The following is a 20,435-nucleotide window of genomic DNA, read 5'->3' as shown; positions in this document are numbered from 1 at the left end:
GACCAAACCAACAAGTACTAAAACTAAAGATATTTTCTTTATATTTTATTTTATTTTTAAAAGCCTTTTTTACGTTTTAGTTTAGTTAACAAAACTGCCTTTTTCACCAGGTTACTATAGTTAACTAAAAAGCATTTTAGTTAGGTCCCAACTTCAATGAGTGACTGATTGCTTCCTAAAACTACAGAAAACCAGTGCGTGAAAAGGCTGTGTCCTTGCAGGCTGTTTAGAGAACAAATATGCAGATAGGGCAATAGGATGAACATATATATCATTATTTAGTTATTAATCAGGATTAACACTTAATCAGGATTGGGTATATTACAAAAATAGTGTCTGACCCAAACATTGCTTTTGTAATATAAGAATGTCTGTTTTGTCGTTTTGATCATTGTAACTACAATTTGGAGTATTAATTCTACTTTTCCTATAGACATTAAAGTTAATGTGATATGATAATTATATATATATATATATATATATATATATATATATATATATATATATATATATATATATATATATATATATCACTAACATTGTGTATTATAATAAGTGTAATAAATAAAATAAACACTTGCTGTTGAAGCAGATAAAACGCCAAGAGCCAATCACAATAAGCCATGTTTGGTTGCTAGACAACGAGTGGGCCAATTAGCGCTATGCTTGGAGTGCTTGCGGTGGCGTACACTGTCATTAGGAACGACGGGGCTTAAGGAGACGGTCCGGTGCGAGCTGCATTGGAGAGATACGTGTCAAATTGTATCGTAAGGCAAGTGAGTTTTGTTTCCTCATGATGTAAACATTTAAAACACCAACTGTCGAGGCTACCTAACTTGTTCGTCCGGCTGTGGTAGCCCTCCGGCTTCTGTTTTCGCTGTTCTGCGGTGGTAGCGCTCCGTGGACAACGTTAGTTTAGCGCTGACGGCTGGTGAGAAACCCGAATAACATTTGCTTTATTATGCTTTATTTATTTATTTAATTTCATCGGCAAACCTTAACGTTAGCTAAAATAATGCGTGACTGGACACTTTACTTACCTGGGATTTTTGAGTTTCCAATAATTAGGAACACCGACTGCGCAGTTATGGTGTAATAAATCCTTCATTCAAACGGCCAATAATCTTCATTTCCAATTTAAATAATTTTAGAGATGTTTTTAATTTAATATACCTGCCAATTTTGTAAAGGGATGTAGCTGAACTTTTAATTATATCATATTATATTATACTATTATATGAAGGAAAGATTTACTACAGAGAGCTTTAGCTTCCACCCGGTAAACATAAACAGTGCGGCTTAGTTTAGTTTCTGCTGTGATCCCATCAAGTTCTCCGGTCTAAAATTTCAGTGACTATTTTATGTTATTTCACCATTACACTGTAAACACATTCTGTCAGGACTCAGTTTGTGAATGGTGACCTAATGAGCTAAAGGTTAGTACTTGTTGAGTAGTCTATATAAGCCGGGCCCATGCTCCTCAGGCTTTGTGGCTGAAGGCTTGCCATCTGTTTCTGCAGACTGATTAAGTATCACTGAAACCAAAGGTAGGTCCCCTAAAAGTCACACTTCTCATAACAGATGGTGATAAGAGGGAAAAATGTCTGAGTAAGAGAAATATTTTTAGGTCTCACTCTGGTACAGTAGCTGATGTCTTGTGAAGCGCTGTAAAAGGATGTTGTATGTTTGAAGTAGTGTCAGTGCACACTGTTTATTTTGTTAGAAGGAAATACTTTCCTCACATAATTTTTTTCATTCATGTTTTTGAACGTGAATGCCTGCAGACAAACAAGCATGTTGTCTGTCTGGGATTAGTCTAATCAGCTGATAAGCACATTGTGATGAGAGGATCTCTTGTGTCCCAAATCGTAACCTGTTAGATACTCAGCCTGCACTGACAATGGTTTGATAACAAAAGCTACATTGTTAGATTTGAAGCTAAACGTTTTAAATAAACACACTGTGGGGTACCTGCGAGTGCGCTGGATGTTTTCTGTGTAGCTTGTTGCCACTGATAAGTGAATAAATCACTTATCCTCAGACCGTGCTCTCTAGCTTCATGCCTCCATCTCTCACCACTGCCTCCCAAATCCTTGTAATCCAGACGAGTTGAATCGCTGCTGTTAATCTGATCGTCTATTTCAGGAGCAGGCTGCGTAGGTGGATCCCGTGGCAAACGTTGCCTGTCCTGCAAATGCAGTAGATGATCCAGAGACAAAGCCTGAGGTCTGCACTGCAAACATGCCAGAGTCCTCCCTGGGTGAGTTTTGACGTCTTTAAAGGCCACTGAATATATATCAGTGCAGTGTTGTACCTTCAGTTCTGAATGTCGACCTCGGCTTTGCAGTAAAGAACACTTAATTGATAAATATGATTGATAAAAGCCATTTTTAGTGACACCTAGTAAATGTATTGTTAGACACTGAATCAGCGTAGAGTAATGTACAATACTTAACAGGCTTCTTTCTTTCTCCACAAGTCAAGGACGGTCGCAGCAGCTCTGTTGAATATGGAGCATCCCCCTTGAGACAGTTTAGCCAATCATCACTGCTGCTGCACAGAAACTCCTACATGCTCAGTACCTTCTGCACAGAGCACAATGTGCAACAATGTCTGTCACACATCAATCAGGTTGGTAGCCTTGCACATTACCACAGCTGTTACTGATGTTAGGTGCCCTATTGAAACGTGTACATGACTGCAGTCTCCTGGGTTTGTCTTGTACTGCTAAAACAAATTAGCCTTTAAAGAAAATCTTTATTTGAATGAATGTTTTCAGGGACACAAGACAGAGAGAATTTGTGTTAGTCCTCCTTCACACTTTTCCCTTTGCTCTGCCTTTAAAGGAAATATCTTCTCTTGGCCTCCCACCAGTTTGGACAGAGTCGGGCGACAGCTCAGAGCTGAATATTGTGGCTGTGCTAAATTGCATGTATGACCTGATTCAGCTGCAGCGCCGGGGCCTCAGAACCCTTGAAAGCATGGAAGTGGAGCAGCTTAAATCTAGCAGCAGTATCGATCACCTGCAGCTCACCATCACTCATCTGAAGGTACACTAGCTCACCTGAAAAACACAGGTAGCATTATCTGTAGTAAAGCAACGTGCTGTTGGTGAATTGGCATTAGAGTTTTGTTTCTTCCTTTTATTTCTGAAAAAACATTGTGATGTGCATCCTTTTGTTAAGCTCTCCAAAACACTTCTGGTCTTTTACTGAGTTCCTGCCCATTGTATTATTTTTTAGGAGCAGCTCGAACTCTCTAAAAGAGAAAACACGGGACTTCTTGAGAGAGAACGGCAGCTGCAGCTGAAAGCAAAAAGTTTGCAGAGCTGTCTGAAGAATGAAAAAGAAGAGGTATTTTTATTAAGTGCTGCCACAGACAGTGTGAGACCAATCTGGCTTTCATGGTCTGGTATTTGGGTTTCAGGAGAAAGGGCGCCAATTTTATTAGAAGTCACAGTTTCTTTTATTCACAATCCCCTAGGTTCAAAAGCTTCAGAACATTATTGCAAGCCGGGCCAGCCAGTACAATCACGAGATGAAAAGGAAGGAAAGAGAATTTAACAAACTGAAGGAACGACTGAATCAGCTGCTGGTTGACAAAAAGGAGAAGAAACAGGGTAAAATCCTCTTTACATCATTCGTTGCATCAATAGTTAATTCAATGTCTTGTGTGTGAGAGGTGAAACTTCTTTCCTTTCAAGTCTCAGAATTTCTTATTTTCCCACATTTGTTCTCCGGGCTCTTCAGCCATTGATGTATTAAACAACATTGGGAGAGCTGATGGGAAGAGAAGCCTTTGGAAAACTGAAAAGACAGAAGCAAAGTAAGTTCACTTCTTTTATATGTCAAATCTGGGTTTTGACTGCAAAGAATCAAGTTAAATGACTAACATTTAACTGTTAGTGTGAAGATTGATTGTATGTGTCAAAGTTATAGAGGTTCAGTCTGATACTGCCTTAGTCACATGATCCTAGAGACTGGGCAAAATGCATATTCTCCAACTAATTCTTGAATAGTTGCAATTTTTTAAAATTTACTGGTTGCAGTGTTGAGGCACAACCTTTACTCCGAGTGCCAAAATTCTCAGTTTCCAGTTTGTGTTGCACCTTCCACAGTTTAACTAGCACTCGGTGAGTAGTTGGCAAGTGTTTGCAGACAGCCTGACAGCTACAGTAACCGCGGCTATCTGCTAGTGACCAAATTAATCATAAGGTGGTCTTTGGTGCATCACTGCATACCTCTTTGTGATTATGTTCACCTATTGACCAGCAACCTCCAATAACCACTCGCCTAGAGACACTGGTGTCTAGACCTGTGTGACTAAGATGACTGGAGAGTGGAAAGTTGGCATTAGAGAAATGACCCCTCTGCTCAATCTTCTTTGTTGCTTGCATAAACTCTTAGTAAGGGTGGCCAGTGGCACTCTGAGAACCCTAGATACATAGGTGAACCTTTTTTGGATCAGAGACACTCCTCTATGTTAGTCGCTATACTTTGGAGCCTCAAACAAGAAGCAGATTAGTGCCTTTGTCAGTTTTCTAGGTCACTCTAATGAACATTTTTGGCAGCATGAACCTCAAACATGGCTGGCACTAATCTTGGATGTTTCCTCTTAAATTGAGCGCAACTGTCTAACTGATAAGAGACCTGTGTTTCTCTTCATAAGGCATGAAGGGGAAATGTATAAGACTCTGCTGAGCGACTATGACGCTCGCCACAGAGAGCTCGTGCTGGAAAATGCAGAGCTGAGGAAAGTGTTGCAGCAGATAAAAAAAGACATGGTGTCCATTCTAAGTTCAAGAAAACCAGCTGCGAAAAGCAACAAACCTGAACACAGTGGCGTACAGGTAGTGTTTGATCACCTTTTGTATACTTTGTATTTTTCTTTTGCGACTCTTCCGTCACATTTTAAAGCCGCTGATGACATTTCCTCGCAATTTCAAACAATCAGCCTCCTTCTTTGTTTCACTTAGTCGTTCAAAAATGTTTGTTAGATGTGCTACCAGGAGACTGGAAAATGTTTGATTGATTTATTCACTCCAGGCCACATCGGAGGAGGAAGAGGAAGAGGAAGAGGTGTTCGATTCCAGTAAGGAAAGTGTAGAGCTTTATTGCTTTCATGCCCGGGAGAAACTGACCAACAGTATTCGTCTCCAGTGGAGGAGACTTAAGAGCCACGTGGAAAGACTGGACAGCCAGGGTAAAATACTGTGACATCAACGATTCCTCACTAATTCAAATAATTGTTTAAATTATTAACTGAAGCCTCTGCTGTGATTGCTCAAAGAATTAAAAGTCAGTATTCACACATGGACCTGTTATGTTTTTTTGTCTGTTAAAATCAAGAAATGTTATGAGCTGATTGGAAGCAAAAGATAATGAATGGTTTGAATATTTTATATACAGCGGCTCTGTCACTTTGTGTTTGATGTTTACTTACTGTTCCTTCTTGTTGAATTCAGTATTTATAAGACATGTTTATTTGGGCTTTTTGCTTAGCATCCTTGGTTCAGATGGTGGAAAGCAAAAACACTGATGCTGTTCCACAAGAGACTCAGGAGGAAGAGATGGACAGACTAAAGCTGGAGATCCAGCAGTGCAAAGACTTTATTCAAACACAGCAGCAGCTCCTGCAGGTACGGGTGAATTAGCCCTGAGGTTGTGTGGATTTAAAAGCTGAAATTTGCACACACAGAGAGAAAGTGTCTTTAATATTTATCGGTGTTGAGTGAAAGGAAAACACATTTACCAAAAACAGGATCAGAGATGTCTGCTACTTCTCACGTTACTCTGGAATGAACACCTGACTTACTGTTGTTTGTGTTTTGGTTGAAACTCATTTTGTTTTATAAATAATCAATAAATTGTTGATTAATTCATCCACGTTCCTTTCTTTCCTATAGCATCAGGTAAGCTCTGCATGTGATGAGGAAACCGCATCCCTGCTAAGCAATTGCTACATGCTTCAAGAGAAGGAGCGCCTCGGGGACGAGTGGAAGACTCTGGAGGAGCAGAGGAAGATCTTTGAGAGGGAGAGGAAGAACTTTACAGAGGCAGCCATCAGACTGAGCCACGAGGTGATTAAAAACAAATATTAGTTTACATCTTGTGCAAAGTTGTGTGCATATGACAGGTAAGATGCTTGAACTGTTTTTAAAACCTTTTTTTGGGTTCATTTTGCAGAGGAAGGCCTTTGAGGAGGATCGGGCAACATGGCTCAAACACCAGTTTTTAAACTTGAGTCCATTTGCAGACTCAAAGAAAACCCCATTGTTAAAATCTAAAAGTGCCTTTTTGATATGTGAGTCTCTCAGTTTTCTATCAGTTTCCCTAAAATGAAGAGCAGCAGTTGCTTTAGATGGTTTGAAAATGTTACGTATTGACAGGAGTTGAAAAAAGGAAAATATATCCAAATAGACTTATGACTAAGTTTCTTTTTAAGTGATGAGTAATTTCCATCAATTCCAGCAGTCATTAAATCAGCCTCTTTTTTCCCCAGCAGCTGAAACAGAGGCGGCTGCGACGGTGGCTCCAGAAAAGCTCATCAAATGTCCTTCAGACACAGCCTCCCCCACACCCAGGTGTGTCGCGCTCGCGTCGGCTTCCACCACTGACCTGTGTCGCACGCTTTGCTTTATCCCAGAAAACAGGTGTGGTTGCTTTATGTGTACCACAGTTTCTGAATTAGTAATAAGCATGGCATAATGTACCTGCATGAACTTAATTTGAAGTTTTCCCCTCAATGTGATTGCAGCTCAGTGCAACCAAAGACAAACGGGGAACATGTGGAGGAATCGGGCACGTTTTGTGGAGATGTTTTCGTCCAGCACCAACAGTGGGAGTACAGCGAGGACCACACACTCTCACAGGAGAAGAACAGCTCCATCTGAAGCCAAAAACTCCGTTCACTTGAATCAGACGTATCATGTCCAGTGTTTATGTCTGATGCGTCTGATGGGTGGATGCCAAAGGCCCACAGATGGACTGTAAAATGATTAAACAGCTTAAGAAGGAAAGAGCGTTAAGAGTGACGTTCTGGTTTGCTGGATCTGTATTAATGTACTGCATATAGTATGTAGTTAGTTTACTTATTTATGGTACTGTAAATCATAAATTGGCATATCTTACATTTAGATGCTGCTGATGCAATATGTGACAATATGTGACTGGGTAAATCAAATCAAGTATGCCGGCTCTGTTTACAACACTGAGAATGTGACTGAGTGACAGCTCATTTTTCCAGTAAATGTTGCTGTTAGGTTTGTAACAGGTAGTTTATCTGCTGCTTTGAATAGGAAGAATGTAACATCTTGCACAATTTACATATTATGTAGGAGATAGTGACTTTAGTCCACTGTGACGTTAATATGATTTGTCATGAAACAATTTGTTTCTTTAATGTCACTTTTCTTTTAGGAGCTTTGTGTTGACAGGTGGCCGTTATTTTCCTCTCAAATGTTAAATGACATGTTCATGTTCACGCTCATTATAGTTTTGACTTCTATCGGGGAAGTAATCACTGATTTTTTTTTAATCATCACTGCCTCTCCTGGTTCCCATTCCTCTGTGGTGGACTGAGACTGGAAAACAAAATGCACTATAAGAAGAATACCATGGCACCAATAATTATAGCCATTCAATGGGTGTGTTTATTAAGAGGTAAAATAAAATACTTTATCTATATGAATAGAATACACTTGGTTTTGTATACTAAACACGGCATCATTCATTAATGTGTGTTTCAATGTTCTTCCTTTGCACAAACTGAGTGCATACAAAACTTCTGTTGACTTTAGGACATCACTATGTGTGTGTTTCTGAATCACTAGTTCATTCGAAGTCAACAGTAGAGGTGGACGGATTGATCCAAATAGTTTCGACACCAATGCTGGTATTGGTATCAGATCAATACTTTGTTTCTATCCTCTTAAGTTCAATTTCATTCATAGCCTAAAGCACATTTAAACAACAGAAGTTGACCCAAAGCTCTTTGGAAACAGGCATATTTACATTCCATGTCCAAAAAAATCTTTCAAATTACACAAAAAGCTGAAAGGTGTGTTTTAGTGGCTTAAGTAATTATTGTGCAAAGTAAAAATCACAGTAGAAGTCTTTAAAAGGCGTTCAGAATTTGCAAAATGATTGTGATGTATCTAATAAATGATAACGCACTGCTCTTCTCTACATAAGCTGCCTTTATATGTTAGTAGTCCCACTATCAGTGTTTGGATCGATACCAAAATTTGGAGAATTACACAACACTTGTCATCTGGCATGTGCAAATTAATTGCAGTCACCACACTGTATAAGGGAAGCATTTATGTGGATGATATCACAGAAAGCAGGGAAGTGGATGGAGAATATGGATCACTTATTTAAGCCAGAAGGAAAACTGGCAATTACTGAATTTATATGGGTGCGTTCAGCTTCACACTTTATTTCACAGATGATCTCATTTCTATTGTCTCTGTGTTACAATAAATGTAATAAACAGTCTTATTCGGTACAGATTTTCCTTTTGAAATTCGCCAGAGTTCATTTTTAGCTCAGTAAGTTTATCTGGAGATTCACTTTATTTAAAATAACATTCAAAACATACATGTAATGTCTGAGACTGACAGTGCTGTTGTTAAGCACACTGAGCTGTGCAGGTGCAGGCGAGGTGACTCTCCGTAGTTTCCATCAGGTCCACGCTCTTATACACGCTGGAGGGGCTGGAACCTGCGGACGTGAAGGGAGCAAAAATAATTAGAAACTCCGTGTTTTTCTCCACGATGTTGCATTTTTAATCTTTGTAGACTCACCAGCTGGAAGGCAGTGGAAGCCAACAGTGACGCTGGTGGTGCGCACAGGGAAGCACCCAGGCATGCAGCGCAGTACAGGGTCGACAGAGTAGCACTTGGAGTTCTGAGCTTGCATGTTTCCCTGCTTCTCCAGCTGCACCGATTCATGCCTCATACGGCACTCTGTAACACAGCAGGGATTTTAGGGTTCCTGATAGATTCAGTATATTATTCTTTAGAAGACTTGCCATGATTACATCAGATATCTTTGTCTTACCAGTGGCGTCTCTGCAGTTCTCAGCTGGCAGAATCCAAGAATGAGCAAAGCTCACTGCTGTCGTGGCTATCCATCCAGTGGGTGTGCGATACTCCTGCATGGTCTCCCCGTCAGCCTTTCCGCAGAGCCCACAAGTCTTCCCCTTCATCCAGTCCACAACTTTAATCTGCATCGTAGGATCACGTGATTAATCAGACGTCAATTTTAACTGAATTTCCATCTCGCTTGGTCTTTTTCGTTTTTCCTTTTAAGCTCATAACCAAAGTTATCAGTTTTGCTTTTACCTTCCATGACTTCTTGTCAAAGTAGACTTCATGAAGACCAAAGCTAGCTGCATACACAGAGATGCCTTCGCCACTTTGTTTGATCTGGATGTCAGCTGTAAGACAAAAAGGTTCCATGATTACTCTCGTTTTTTCAACACAAAGATCTGGGATAAAATTTGATCGTAGGTTTGATGGTAGTTTGCAAAATCCGATTCAAAGGTTTTAGACTGCATAGAAACCTCGGGGATAATGATAGGGCAGGTTGCTCGTGAGTATTTCCAGCCCGTTCACATCCACAGTCACACTGGTTCTCCTCTGATAGAGGTCAATGTCTCTGCACGAGAAGAAATAAAAAGACTCAGTTTTGTCAAAAACCAGAGTTTCTTTCGTGTTTTTAATGAAATCTTACATGTGAGCAATTTTCACACTGATCTGCTTGTGTTCAGTGCGATCCTTCCTCAGTAGAACGATGAATTTCAGCTCGTCTGTGCCGTCCTGTGCCAGAACCTGATAGCAGTTTGAGGGCATCTCGTTCTTTAATTTCTTGTTGTTGAATGTGGTCAGTGTATTGCCGGTGAAGCTACATTCAACTGAGGAGGGGAAAAAATGATGTGTCAGAAAAGGACACAGCCTGTCCACGTTTAAATGACAGGCACGAGCCATTACCTGCGCCAGCCGCAGCTAACAAGTGCTTGACCTTTCCAGAGACGTCACCGAAGGGAGTAAGATCTTTGATCTCGTTACTTGGCAGAGTGATGGGAAGATGCAAAGCCCGCTTATGAACAGTGCTCTGTAAACAGAATAATTATTGTGAGAAAAATCAAAACATATGATTTTGAAACAACAACTTTGCTGTTCGTACTCTCGGTGTTTTCCAAATCAGGTCGATGATCTTGTCAGATACTACAGCCACAGTAAGCGAGAGCTGCTTGTCGCTGTTTCTGTCCTTTTCCTGAATCAAGCCGGCTGGCATGTGAGCAGAAATGTACTTATACATCCTGCAAAGGAATTTACAGATATCAGATGGTTTCATATTGTCTGTATGACATGCGTGACAGTGTCTGTGAAGTTTCATACGTCTTTGCACAATGCTTGAGATCAGACGGTAACCGATTCCAGTCCACCTTCAACCGAGCTGCAGGGTTTCGACCGACAAGACCAGTTTCCGCTGTAATCGCGGTGTCATGTTGGTTGCATTCTGCTCCCCAGTTCATTTTAGCCTAGAAAGAACAAATCGAAATGACAAATGGCAGAAAGGTTTAGGTTCGTTTTTTTCGTGCTATGCTTAGTTCAACATCCAAAAATAAGGCGGACAGTGTCTCACTTTGACTTTGTGCATGCTCAACACGGCTCCATCAGCACAGAGCCTCCAGTTGTTATCAGGAACAATGTCATCTAGAATGATCTGAAGTCTGCTGGTGGTTTTGTCCATGTAAGCAATGAACTGGTATCCCTGCTTCTTCTTGTCAGCTTTAACAGCACGGAAGATCATGCCAAACACGGCAGCTTGACTGTCAAGGAACCGCTTCTGTGGGGACAACTATTCATGTGAGTACATCCATAAAATCCCTCGCCGGAAAGAAGATTTGACGGGATTTGACCTTATGTTGGATAGCGTCCAAGCTTGAGCCACTGCTTCTGCTTCTGAAAACCTCTGATGATGTGGCTTTAGAGGTGTGATGCTACAAGAATGCCATATAGTGCCACGCAAAAGACAACACAAGTTACCACCTGTGCAAACTGTACAATGTGCAGTATTGTCATACTTCAAACATGGTGTAAATGGGTTCTCACTGGAGTCTTGTGACCCTTGTGGTTTTTCTTGTGCTTCTCTTTGTGTTTCTCTTTGTGATTCTCCTTCGATTTGTGGCGATGACTCGCAGGTTGCTATGAAGAAACATTTTGTCAGCAACCACAGTGGCCATATACTCAGATAACTATGAGATTTCAAATCAATTAAAACTATAGATAGAAAACAGAATATTAATAAAATGCTGACTTATACAATATAAATATTCAAACAGTAGTAGTGACAGCTCAAGCGGCTCTTTGTCTGAATATAATACAGCATGTTTACCTTTCTGTGGTGCACACTGTAGTGAGAAGAGCTTGAACTAAGACTGAAGAGCGACGCAAAGCTTGATGCAAAGCTGGACTTGGAAGTACTGACAGAGGTGGAGAAGCTGAAGCTGCTGCTTCTTTTGCTTGTGCTGCTGCTGCTTCTACTTATGCTGCTGCTTCTACTACTACTGATACTGCTGCTTCTACTACTGCTACTACTACTACTACTACTACTGCTACTACTGCTGCTTCTGCTGCTACTACTTATGCTTCTGCTGCTTCTACTACTACTGCTACTGCTGCTGCTACTGCTGCTGCTACTCCTGCTACTACTACTTCTACTACTACTGCTACTACTACTGCTGCTGCTGCTGTAACGTCTTTTCACCAACTGGACTTGTTGAGCAGTTGCATCAATGGTCTTCCTGCTAGAATGGGATGAAGAGCTGGAGTTAGAGGAAGAGGAGCTGCCAGGAAGGCGAGAGCTCCTGGAACTGGAGGACGACGAGGAGGAGGACATGGTGCTATTCTTCTGGGTAGAGGCCAGGATTTTGTGGAGCTTCATTAAGACTGGTGTTTCCTCGGGGATTTCTTCTTCTCTAAGGGTGATGTGTTTGATGATCTTCTGTGCAGCCTTACTTCCAAGTTGAACCTCTAATTCCAGTCTCTCAGCAGCTTCACCTTCGACTGAAAGCATCATCAGTTAATGCGGTTAGCAGCTAATTTCTGCACTGTGTCACTAGAAAAAGCACTTTTCTAAGTTCTTACTTGGTATGACAGAAAAAACAGCAGAGTGCTTTCCAGCCAGTTTATACACTGCAGCATCCCCCGTGTGAGCAGTGGCAATCTTGAGACAGGCCTTGAGTCCAGCGTTAACAGTCTGAGCGCAGTACTTCTTCTTACTCTTCACCATTTTAGATTTGATGTGCCTGCCAGCTTTCTGACGTTGAGAAATGAACTCTGCGGATCTCGACTATGAGGAGAAAGTATGTAAATTACATAAAAAAGACACAATATTTTTTTATATCTCTAAAACGGTTTTAAATTCACCTCATTAGCAGCATCAGAAGAAGTGTTATTCGATATAAGAATCTGTCTTGGGTTGGCAGGGATCACAGGAGTGATACTTTCTCCCGAAACAGGATTTCTTACCACAGCAAAAGTCTCAACCCTGTTAAAGAGAAGCAAGGATGAACCGTAATCATCAGTGCAAAGGTAAAAGCATCTCAGAAGCGATGTTTAAGAATATGCAATAAATTAAAGATGTCATGGCTTACTCCACAGCGGTAATGTTTTCAGGCACTGAAACAGGAAGAGCTGTGAAGTTTAAGTAGCCCTCATTGATGTTAAATGTGACTTCAGTTTTGGCAGGTGCGATGGAGTAGAGTTTGGCTCTTGATACCATGACAGCCTGGAGTATGGCAGTGTTTATCCCGAACACAGCAAATGTGTTCACAGCCGCACTAGAAGAGGAGGACAGTTGAACATTATATTACATTTGTTGGTAACACGTCATAATACAGCCGGCGCCCAAGAGGTTAATTCCCCTAGAAATAAGTGGAATTTCCTTATATTACACCTGAAATTACAATATAATTATATTTACCAACAAATACCCAGAGGTAGACTCAGTTGCATAAGGGTAATAATTTAAGTTTTTTACAAGAAAATAATAATTACACTGTTAGTAATTTTACATTATGCACACGTACCTTTAATCTGCATGTAACTTCAGGTATTTTAGAGGAATGGAGACATAAATCATGCAAATTATAATGTGAGTAATTTTAAATAGTACAGAAATACCTGCATCACTCAGGTCGCTTGCACACAGACTCTATTCAGACCTTTTCTTTGCACTACTTCCAACCTGTTTGCAACTATTTTGTTGTCTAACGTGCGCCTTTCCCTTATTTTTGTATATATCCCTCTTGATTGTATATATTCATGCTGTACACTATTTATATTTTATTTTGGCACAAATAGTGTGGAGCATCTGCAATTTTGTTGTACATGTACAATGACAATAAATGGCTATTCTATTCTATTCTATTCTAATATCTTTAAATATTGCTTAAGAAAATTCAAGTAGTGCGTATCTTTGAGTATTTTACAGGAAAAGAGACACAAATTGTACCTTAATTTTTTTTAATTTTAAGAAAACAAGGAAATTCATGGATAAGTAACTTTAAGTAGTATGCAAGTAGTTATAAGTATTGTGTTTCCAGGAAAAGACAAATTGTACTGTAAGCAATTTAAACAGTACAGAAGTAGCAATAAAAGTGAGTAAGCAGTGTGTAACTTTGGTTATTTTGCAAGAAAAGAGACACAAATTACACTGAAAGTATTTTTAAATAGTCAAAGGAGCTTGGAAAGAAAAGCGTCTGGACTTCTTTAAGTTGCTTGAAGACGTTTCACCTCTCATCCGAGAAGCTTCTTCAGTTCTAAGGTCAAATGGTGGAGAGTCCCAGATTTAAACCTAGTGGGAGTTTCCCCCCACAGAGGGACAAAAGGACCCCTGATGATCCTCTAATCGCCTGAGCCAAGGTGTGAAACTGGGTGTGGGTCCCAATCAGCCAGAGTTTCGGGTGAGCTCATTGTGAAACCTGGCCCCACCTTATCATGTGAATTCCTGAGGTCAGATGGCCCAGGATGTGAGTGGGCGTTAAGGCGTCTGGGGAGGGATCTCAAAAGGGAACTCTCCACCATTTGACCTTAGAACTGAAGAAGCTTCTCGGATGAGAGGTGAAACGTCTTCAAGTAACTTAAAGAAGTCCAGACGCTTTTCTTTGCAAGCTCCTTTGACTACGATGACCTGGATGACTGAGAACCTTCACAGTCATTTTAAATAGTACATGAAGAGTTTTGAGTAATGCATAAGTAATTTTAAGTAGTGCGTAACTTCAGGTATTTTACAGAAACTGAGGCACAAACACAAAATTAAGCCATTTTCAGTGGGGAGCTTCCCCATCTCACACTGCAGGTACCTGCTGTATTTTAGGTTCTCCAACCATCAAGTAGCTTAACTTTGCCTTTTTACATTTCAGTATTCATTATGCTGGTGTGAACCATTCAGGTAAAATAATTTCAGGTAAAATTCTTGGAAATTCCCACTTGATTCCAGGGGTAGAATTAAACCCTTAGTTATGTGCTGTGTTATAAAGTATTAGCCATTTACTATTGTAGCGACAGCTATTGCCCCACCTTGGTGTGACCTTGGTAGTAATGTATATGTCTGCCTTGAGAAGGTATCTGAGATAAAAGTCTTCTGGCAGAGCTGGAGTTGTCGTGACTTTGACTAAGAAAACAGAAGAGAAAAGTTACTTTTCTGCACATTGTTATGATATTTCCACATTAATTTATTAAAAGGAAGTTTGCAACTTCTTCTTTCTTTGAAAGAAGTTTAAAAAAATGCTCAAAACTTTTAAAGAAGTTTTGGTGTTGATGGAAATATTAGGTCGTTGAGTAATATTCACTCACTTTGACCACGAACAGCAGCCACAGCAGCAGTGTACAGACCGAGCTCCATGGGGAAACCAGCTATAGTAGGCATGATATGTCTCACCTCATTAGCCAGCAGAGGCTTAACAAAGCGCCAAGTAGGACCAGACTGCAGAGCCTTGAAAACATCTCTACCAAACGTGTCAGCATCGTTATTGCCAAGGATGAGCTGCAGGGGAAGAATATTTTATAAATATTGCGTCTTGCAAAATCGTGATTAAACTGATCTTTAGGTTGATGGGTTGTTTGTTTAAATCGTACATTAAAGGTGTTGCCAAACCAGTTTTTGTCAAAGTCAACAAAGGCAACTTCTTGTCCAAAACACTTGACGTAGATGGAAGTCAGGGGTTTGCTGTTGGGTGCAGACTTCCAGTGAGAGAGCTGTAGAGAGAGAGATGCAGTCCAGCTGATCACTAGTCTTCTGTTTCATTTTGCAGATAGCAGATAAGATGTCCCTGTCGTTCTTGTAACTTTATGGTGTTGCTTACAGCCTTAATGACATGTTTCATCCTGGTGACCCTGTCAGCACTATCAAAAACTGCTGGGTTTTTCAGAAAAGCCTCCTGTAGTCCCCCAGTTCTTACTCCCACCTAGAAAAAAAAAGACAAGTAACTTTCAGGTTAGTTATTAAATATCTGGACTGATTTCGGTTTCCTTTACCTCCAGAATGTCAGCAGCAGCTCCAGCAAAGAAAGCCTTGATCCTAGACGTAATAGATTTGGGCATGATGGTGGCAGCATCATTGATGTAGTAAGCAGTCGCAGCAGCACCGAGCATAAAGGGACCTAACAGAGAGTTTAATGAGATGCAGTTAAACATTATTAAATCGAAAATAAAGATCCAGGTTAGTTAAACCAGGCACGGCGATTCTCACTGTTATAGACGTCGACGTGGATGGCTTTGCTGAAACGTGAGCTCAGTTTGTCCAGGTTTGGGCCCAACATTCTCAGGCCAGCTTTGCATGCTGCAGCACTGCAGTGATAACATGAAAGAGCTCACTGCAGGATGGATCAAATCACAGAGATTTATCCGATTGTGACGAAGGATTAGAAAGCACTCTTACACTGAGGCATAAATAACGCTGGTGCTCCAAGTCAGGGACTTCATGTGGGAGTAGGTGAAGCTTGCTACTTGCAAATTTGTATCTGTCTTCACAATATGAACAACAGCTGACACCAAACTCATTGAAGGTTTTGTCTCAAAGAGCACCATGCACGCAAGCATGCGGATCTCTGCATGAAGAGTCTTGTCCCCGTAGAGCTGAAAGGCTAAATACTGGACCTAATGTATGAGAGAACGCAGACTCAGTGTGGAGCTTTGTGCAAAACTAGAATGATCAGGAAATCTCTGCGTTGATAATTCACCGTTTTAGGCTCCTTTTTGGCGATGTTCCTCAAGGCCATCATGGCTTCAGCATGAACTCTCACTGGCAGTGATGAACCTAATTTACTATGTAGGGGCAGCATCTTTGTGATTGTCTTGAGGCTAGAAGGATGCGCAGCATTTCCCAAAGCCTTCACAAACAGGATGATGTCCTCTGTGTTTCCATCTTTCAGAGCCTGTGCAAGAAGGTCTTGAATGGGCTGCAAGAGCAAATAAGGAAGTAAATCACCCGTTCTCTCATTCTTAAATGTGTACGTGATTCTAAGGCAGCATGTAAGGTCAATGTTATATTACCTGTATGAGCTTAGCAGGACAGGAAGTCCTCTCATAGCAGTGTTTGTAAATCATGGTACCGTAGCCAAGGAATACAATCTGGCGCAGAACTGGGTTTCTCGCGATGCTGCTTTCCTTTGATAGGCTCTAAAACATCACACAGAGTTAAGAGTATCAGAGTTAATGCAAAAACGTCCCTTCTTACTCTGGACAAAATAACTTGACTTCACTAGATATGTTGAGATTTACCGACCTCGATGACCTCAATGGCCTCGGTGGTTGCTGTCACCATGTGAAACGAAGTGATCAAAGCCTGAACGGCTTCAAACACAGTTATGGTTTCTGCTAGGTATTTCTCTTTGATAAATCTCAGAGCATCAGGATTTCCCACAGCAGGAATGGCGTCCATGATCCATTTTCTGAAACAATAAAAAGGAAGTTTGCCAAATTGTGCAAATATCTTTACATGATATTTTAAACATTTAATCAGTGAAATCACCTGTGGGCAGAACTCCCTGAGTGTTTGCTCCACAGGTTCTCCAGAGTTTCATTGGAGGCTGCACGGAGGAGTTGAACAAACTTCAAAAATTCCAGAGGTGCATCTTCATGAACTTTTCCTACAGCCTGTTTGACCAGGTGATTCAGAGTGTCCTCGAGCTAATGACACAGGGGTAAACAGGATATCACCGAGCACGGCACAGACTTTTAATTCATGCCTTAGCAATAATCTCTTAATTACGACAATACCTGAGACTCTATGTCGCTGATATTGAGGAGCAGAATGGGTAACTGAAGAAGCTCAGTGGAGAATTGATATGTGAGATTTCCACGGTGTGGATACTGAGCCAGGGGTGGTGGTGTAGTGGGTGCATAAGGGGGTGTTTGAACCTCAAGGAGCATCAAGGATTGCCTTGAATGTGGAAAGAAAAGTTCATTTACGTTCTTTGAATCAATTTTTGTATTCACAGTTGTTATGGACATACTTGGTCTCCATATGGGCAGCTCCATGCTGCTCGCTGAAAGGTGAGAACTGGATCAGCTCATGGACCGATGCCTCCTTGATCTGGATGCCATTATCGAGTGGTTTCATGATGTAACTGTATGATGAAACTCCTTTCAGGTTTTTAGTGTCCTGTAAGAACAAAGCTGTTGCTTGTCATGCATCCCATCACTTTCACAGATGTTTCCTGATATAAAATGTGTAAAACCTACCTCCTGGCACTTTCCACATTTCTCTGTGTATGCTAACCCCATGTCTTTAGTTATTCTTTCTTGACAGTGGTTCATATCTCTGGTCTTTCTCAGATAGACACGTTCAGCCTCTGTGTCCTCAGTGATGGAGTAAAGTGTCTTGCACACACCCTGAGTTCCAGCCTATAGAGCAGCACACATATTCAGTAGGGAGATTCAACTTCTTGTCACACACAGGTTTATAAAGATCTTTCACCAACCTCCTGCAACTCGTAGACATTTTGTGTCTTTTTGATGTTGAGCTGAAAGACATTCAGGATACCTCTGTAGATGTTAAGCACTGTTGTTGAGACGGTTTCAGGGGCGAAGACTTTTCCCACAGCACCATTGACATACTCAAACTTAATGGGAGTCGTGAGCTCAGCTTGGAGGGCTGAAGTCAGCTCAGTTGCTGGGATAAAAGGATCCTCAGGCCAAATTCCACTATACTCCTGGAGCTCAGGTTCCTCAAGCTTTCATATAAGAGTAAGGTTTAATTCAATTAGTATACATGTAAAAGGTAAATGACTGCAGCTTGTGCAGGATTTTGATCTTTACCTTAATGAAGTATGTGTTCTGGTCTATAGCATTGATGCTAACTTTGCTGCTGATATTTAGTCCAGCTCTCGCTGAACCTTTCTCTAGCAGGCCCGCCAGGAGCAGCGCCTCATACTTGTACACGTAGGTTTTACCAGCTTCAAAAACAGGATCTGGAAGAAGTCAGTGAATGTAATTTATATGACTCATTTGTGAAATTATATGAACTATAAACTCTAAACCAGGCCTACAGTTTTTGTTTCACAATGAACACAGTATTAAACTTACCTTGATGTTGAAGATCACCAGCTGTAAGAAAATAAGAAAGAAATCAGTAATACAGCGAGTAAAATCTGAAACTATTTCAACATTTGAAAACATAGTTTGCATTTTGTTTTACAAATTAAAACCAGAGGCAAAAGGAAAGCAGTGCACTGTAAATGTTAAAGGCCGAACATTGTGATTATACAAACCACTAATTCAACCCCAAATCTCTTAAGCATGTTTCAGAACTGAGCCAGACAGAGACTCAAAGCACAAAGAGATTTAGAAAATTCTGTTGAAAAAAAGAAAACACACAAAAAAAGAATCTGAATCCACAAACAATGCCAAAAATATGAATGGGCTTGAATATGCTTTTCAGCAGTGTTTATATGTTATGATTTATATTTACTGTGCAAATTACTGCATGTTCGCTCCAAAGACTCTGCTCTGAAATTTCATTATAATTGTGTACAATAAGACTTCTATTTTAATTCAGATAATGAAGTAGTAAAGATGAGCAACTAAACCAAATGATAGGCAAAGTTTTGCTGGAAATGGAAATTTGAATGTCTTTGAATGTTGTGGTGGAATTTTCTGTTAATAAAGTCTGCAACAAGGTCAGCTGTGGTCAAGCCGCTTTATTTACTGCATGCAGGAGAGCAAACGCACATCAAACATCACAGTTCTACAGTCATGAAAGCTTTGTCCTTGAGGCGTCACAGGTCTCTTTTATACCCTCACACACAAAACCCTGCATCTTTTCAGTTACAACTATTTTTCATCCCACCCGACTGTTGCTGGGCAGGAAAGACTTCCCACTACCTATGCTCCAGGAAGCACCTGGACTGGTCTTCTTGGGAATTTTGTCCTTCTACACCTTAACAGTCAGTAGATACATAGTGAAACATCGTTAAGCATAGCTAAGCAGTTACACCTGGTCATATTGAAACACACACACCCTTCATCTAAGAAACAAAAGGTTATACAAAATCCTACAGTGACTAAACACCTGAATCGAAATGTGAGGATAAACTAGAATTTTCCCCATTACAAAGTCACACTGTACAAAACTTAGCGGTTCTTTGTGAGTAGAGTCTACAGTAGCTGACAAACTGACCCATTTTAAACTGATCTTGATCATTTGAATTGATTTTAGTTATTAAAGTGAGCTAAAATGCTTTTTCATTTCTAGTTCTAGGTTTTAGCTCCCTGCTTACAAGAAAAGTTGAACTGCTGTGTCTGTATATATTAAAATTCACATAAAGCACCAAATATGTAACAAACACGCAGCATGTTTTCTGTTACATATGCCTAAAAATGAAAACCTTTTTTTAAAAGAGGCATAAACCCACTACCAATTTATAACAAGTACATAACTATAATTTGTCTTTACCTACATTCAACTCAATTCAAATGTTATTTACATTTCACCAAATCACAACAACAGTTGCTTCAAGGTGCTTTTTATTGTTGGGTAAAGACCCTACATTACACTGACATTACCATTCAACGCATAATCAATAAAACTCCAAATATGAAATCAGCATTATTTTTGAACATATTTATAAAATAGCAAAGTTTTGCACAAACATCATCACTCACCCACAACGGCCAGAATCAGGGCGAGCACGAGCGCTCTCATTGCTGACAGGGTGGTGCTGGTCTGCAGAGTAAGCAGCCTTTTAAAGGGAAATTTGTGCTGACAAATTGCACGAAGGTATGATTCAAACCCCTGGACATTTGATCATTGCACTCATATATCAGTGAATGAAAAGTCAGGGTCACCTGCCCTTGTTCTCTTCAAATATGGCAGGCTAAGTCCTGACGTGATGTGTAGAAATTTTCATTGCGTTTCATT

At 40.5% G+C, this 20,435-nt stretch overlaps 2 protein-coding genes across 7 annotated transcripts; one reads left to right on the top strand and one right to left on the bottom strand.

Moving 5' to 3' along the window:
• Positions 1–651: 651 nt before the first annotated feature.
• LOC146693027 (afadin- and alpha-actinin-binding protein-like) lies at positions 652–7,694 on the top strand. 5 transcript variants are annotated; one of them, XM_085433354.1, is made up of 14 exons: positions 652–772; positions 2,146–2,260; positions 2,480–2,631; positions 2,847–3,050; positions 3,243–3,353; positions 3,484–3,619; positions 3,750–3,825; positions 4,669–4,849; positions 5,046–5,202; positions 5,502–5,638; positions 5,906–6,079; positions 6,186–6,303; positions 6,505–6,652; positions 6,757–7,694. In XM_085433354.1, exons 2-14 carry the CDS (start codon positions 2,242–2,244, stop codon positions 6,890–6,892), a joined length of 1,749 nt encoding a protein of 582 aa, XP_085289480.1. In that variant the 5' UTR covers positions 652–772; positions 2,146–2,241; the 3' UTR covers positions 6,893–7,694. The 5 variants fall into 5 exon arrangements, with proteins under 5 accessions (XP_085289480.1, XP_085289481.1, XP_085289477.1 ...); XM_085433355.1 differs by having other exon boundaries at positions 6,502–6,583; XM_085433351.1 differs by having other exon boundaries at positions 6,502–6,652.
• A 584-nt stretch (positions 7,695–8,278) lies between these two features.
• On the bottom strand, positions 8,279–20,219 carry LOC146693026 (vitellogenin-1-like). 2 transcript variants are annotated; one of them, XM_085433348.1, is made up of 34 exons: positions 20,180–20,219; positions 18,602–18,622; positions 18,335–18,486; positions 17,998–18,249; positions 17,759–17,920; positions 17,530–17,678; positions 17,294–17,456; positions 17,046–17,203; positions 16,800–16,965; positions 16,568–16,693; positions 16,255–16,473; positions 15,954–16,171; positions 15,765–15,862; positions 15,551–15,675; positions 15,379–15,480; positions 15,152–15,271; positions 14,870–15,059; positions 14,594–14,687; positions 12,667–12,852; positions 12,440–12,560; positions 12,158–12,362; positions 11,406–12,076; positions 11,123–11,215; positions 10,930–11,010; positions 10,653–10,856; positions 10,406–10,548; positions 10,191–10,326; positions 9,995–10,118; positions 9,738–9,918; positions 9,568–9,662; positions 9,347–9,441; positions 9,063–9,228; positions 8,807–8,968; positions 8,279–8,723 (listed from the first exon to the last, which is right to left on the bottom strand). In XM_085433348.1, exons 1-34 carry the CDS (start codon positions 20,217–20,219, stop codon positions 8,632–8,634), a joined length of 5,310 nt encoding a protein of 1,769 aa, XP_085289474.1. In that variant the 3' UTR covers positions 8,279–8,631. The 2 variants fall into 2 exon arrangements, with proteins under 2 accessions (XP_085289474.1, XP_085289475.1); XM_085433349.1 differs by having other exon boundaries at positions 11,123–11,182.
• Between the last annotated feature and the right edge of the window lie 216 nt (positions 20,220–20,435).

Source organism: Copadichromis virginalis, linkage group LG15 (assembly GCF_057382275.1).
Source record: "Copadichromis virginalis isolate Kocher_CV1m ecotype Utaka linkage group LG15, C_Virginalis_male_GT1.1, whole genome shotgun sequence".
Taxonomy (NCBI): Eukaryota; Metazoa; Chordata; class Actinopteri; order Cichliformes; family Cichlidae; genus Copadichromis; species Copadichromis virginalis.
The sequence above is the reverse complement of the archived record's forward strand: the minus strand, read 5'-3'. Positions and strand labels throughout refer to the sequence as shown.